The 2,833-nt window shown below is 68.2% G+C and overlaps 1 protein-coding gene across 1 annotated transcript; it reads left to right on the top strand.

Annotated features, from left to right (window-relative positions):
* The first annotated feature begins 764 nt into the window (after positions 1–764).
* LOC138064171 (forkhead box protein D1-like) lies at positions 765–2,119 on the top strand. Its single transcript, XM_068925658.1, has one exon. It carries the CDS (start codon positions 788–790, stop codon positions 2,117–2,119), a length of 1,332 nt encoding a protein of 443 aa, XP_068781759.1. The 5' UTR covers positions 765–787.
* Positions 2,120–2,833: the final 714 nt, after the last annotated feature.

The raw sequence follows: 2,833 nt of genomic DNA, 5'->3' as shown, positions 1-2,833 counted from the left end.
AACGCCCCCGGACACTCCGCGGCCCAGCACAGCCCCTCGTGGCCGGGCTGAGGGCCGGGCCGGGGGGAGCGGGGCGGGCGCGGGTGCGGGCGCTGCGCGGGGGGGCGCGGTGCCGCCCGGGCCGCCGCGCTCTGACGCGGGAGCCATGTGATGGCCCCCTCCGCTATAAGGCGGGGAGGAAGGCCGCCCTCCCCGGGAGTTGGCCCCAGCCTCCTCACCGTCTTTCCTGCGGCCCGGCGAGCCGCCCCCTCGTCCCTCCCCGCCAGCGCCCGCCCTCCTCTGCCCTCTCCTCCTCCCAGGACTAGGCGCGCTCCCTCCTGCCCTCCATCCATTAATGTCTGGGGGCTGAGGTGAGCAGAAAGCAGGGGGAAAGCGGCTTCCAGGCGCGGCGGCGCAACCCCCCGGCCCCCTCCCCCCAAAACCCAGACCCCAAACAAAAACAACAGACCAAAAAAAAAAAAAACAGAGGGGGGAGGGGGAAAAGAGAGAGAGAGAGAGAGAAAGAATCCAACAAGCAGCAAAAAATACCCCGAAACAAAACCAAAACCAGCCGCCGCCTCCGAGCGGGCGGCGAGAGCGCTCTCGCGGCGGCGGCGGCGGCGGCGGCGGCGGCGGCGCTGGGGGCCGGCGCGGCTCGGGGCGGCCCGCCTGCCCGCGGCGGCGGCGGCGGCGGCGGCGGCGGGGCGGCCGTGCGCGGAGCGGCGTGGGAGCCTGGCGGCGGAGGGGAGCGCGCCCGCCCGCCCGCCGCGCCGCGCCGGCCGCCGCCGATGCGCTGCCCCGCCGCGCCATGACCCTGAGCGCGGAGATGTCCGAGGCGTCGGCGCTGGCTGAGGAGACCGACATCGATGTGGTGGGCGAGGAGGACGACGAGGAGGACGACGAGGAGCCTCAGCCCCGCCGCTGCCGCCGCCGCCGCCGCCGCCGCCGCTCGTACGCCGAGGACGAGGAGGAGGAGGAGGAGGAGGAAGACGAGGAGGATGTGGGCGACCTCCACGACGACACCCTGCTGCCGCGCTCGCCCGTGCGCGGCGGCGGCGGGGCGGGCGGCGGGGACGGGCCCGGCGGCTCGCGGCCCCCCTCGCGGGGCGGCCCGCAGAAGGCGGCGGCGGCGGCGGCGGGCGGCGGCGGCGGCGGCGGCGGCGGGGCGGGCGGCGGGACGGCGGGCGGCGGCGGCGGCAAGAACAGCCTGGTGAAGCCGCCCTACTCCTACATCGCCCTCATCACCATGGCCATCCTGCAGAGCCCCAAGAAGCGGCTGACGCTGAGCGAGATCTGCGAGTTCATCAGCGGGCGCTTCCCCTACTACCGGGAGAAGTTCCCCGCTTGGCAGAACAGCATCCGCCACAACCTCTCCCTCAACGACTGCTTCGTCAAGATCCCCCGCGAGCCCGGCAACCCCGGCAAGGGCAACTACTGGACGCTAGACCCCGAGTCCGCCGACATGTTCGACAACGGGAGCTTCCTGCGCCGCCGAAAGCGCTTCAAGCGGCAGCAGCTGCCGGCGCCCGAGCTGCTGCTGCGCGCCGTGGACCCGGCCGCCTTCCTCCCGCAGCCGCAGCCGCAGCCCCCGCAGCAGCCGCCCTACGCCTACGGACCCTACGGCTGCGGGTACGGCCTCCAGCTCCAGCCCTACCACCCCCACTCCGCCCTCTTCGCCTTCCACCACCACTCCCCGCCGGCCCGCCAGCCCCCCGCCGCCGCCACCGGCAGCGCCACCGGCGCGGCGCTGCCCCCCGCCGCCGCCGCCGCCGCCGGGCCGCCGGGCCCCTTGCTGCCGCCGGCGGAGCTGGCACGGACGCCCTTCGGCTACGCGCACCCGCTGGGCCCGGCGCTGGCGGCCTCGCTGCACGCCGCCAAGCCCGGCCCCGGCGCGGCGCTGGCCCGCTCGCCCTTCTCCATCGAGAGCATCATCGGGGCGGGCGCGGGCCCCGGCCCCGGCCCCGGCCCCGGCCCCGGCCCCGGCCCTGGTGCGGGTGTGGGCGCGGGCGGCAGCTGCGCGGCGCAGTCGGGCGCGGCGCCGGGTCTGGCCCGCGCGCTGGGGAGCGCCGGCGGCCGCCTGCCCCCCGCCGCCGCCCTGCCCGCCGCCCCCGGCCTGGCGGCCCGGATCTCTAACTGTTAAGGGTTTCGGAGTCTGTCCGAAGGTAGGATCTGGGGTCTCTCCTTTCTTCGCCTCTCGGAGCCCGACGGACGCCGCGAGCAGCCGAGCCGCGCGCTGCGGGGCGGCGGGGGCGGCGCGGTGGGGCTGGGTCGTCCTGCGCGGCCAGGCGGGCCGCCGGGACCTGTGTTTATGCAAAGCCAGGGCTATATGCTGCACGGGCGGACGGTCTTGCTATCGGAAAGTTACTCGTTATTTCTTAAAAGAAAAACAAAAACCGAATAACGTCTCTAAACCGTTAAAGTTCAGAGATTCTCAGGTCTAGGAGCTTCTAAACAGTAATGTACAGGCAAGAAAAAAGGCTTGAGGGAGGACAGCGAAGCAATACTTTTTCATTTTAGTACACTTGTCTTATGTACTTTTATAAAAAAAGAAAAGAAAAGATTAACATGTTTACACAAAAGAAAGTCAAGATTATCATTTCTTATTTTAACCTGTGTTTTGTATTATAATAGACTATTGGAGTTTTTATTTTGTACTTTATGCGTATTCTTTACAAGGAATATTGTTAGAATTACTGGCAAGTATTATTGTACCATTTTAATGTAAAATTTTTACACTTTTTCAAAAATAAAATTTTTAATTTTCAAAAAAACCCACGAACAAACAGTAAGAAAAAAAACAAAGGAGCCCAGCCAAACTATTGGCTTTGGACTCTTCCCTCCATAGTACTTCTCC

Source organism: Struthio camelus, chromosome W (assembly GCF_040807025.1).
Source record: "Struthio camelus isolate bStrCam1 chromosome W, bStrCam1.hap1, whole genome shotgun sequence".
Classification (NCBI taxonomy): Eukaryota; Metazoa; Chordata; class Aves; order Struthioniformes; family Struthionidae; genus Struthio; species Struthio camelus.
This window is presented reverse-complemented; position numbering and strand designations above follow the sequence as displayed.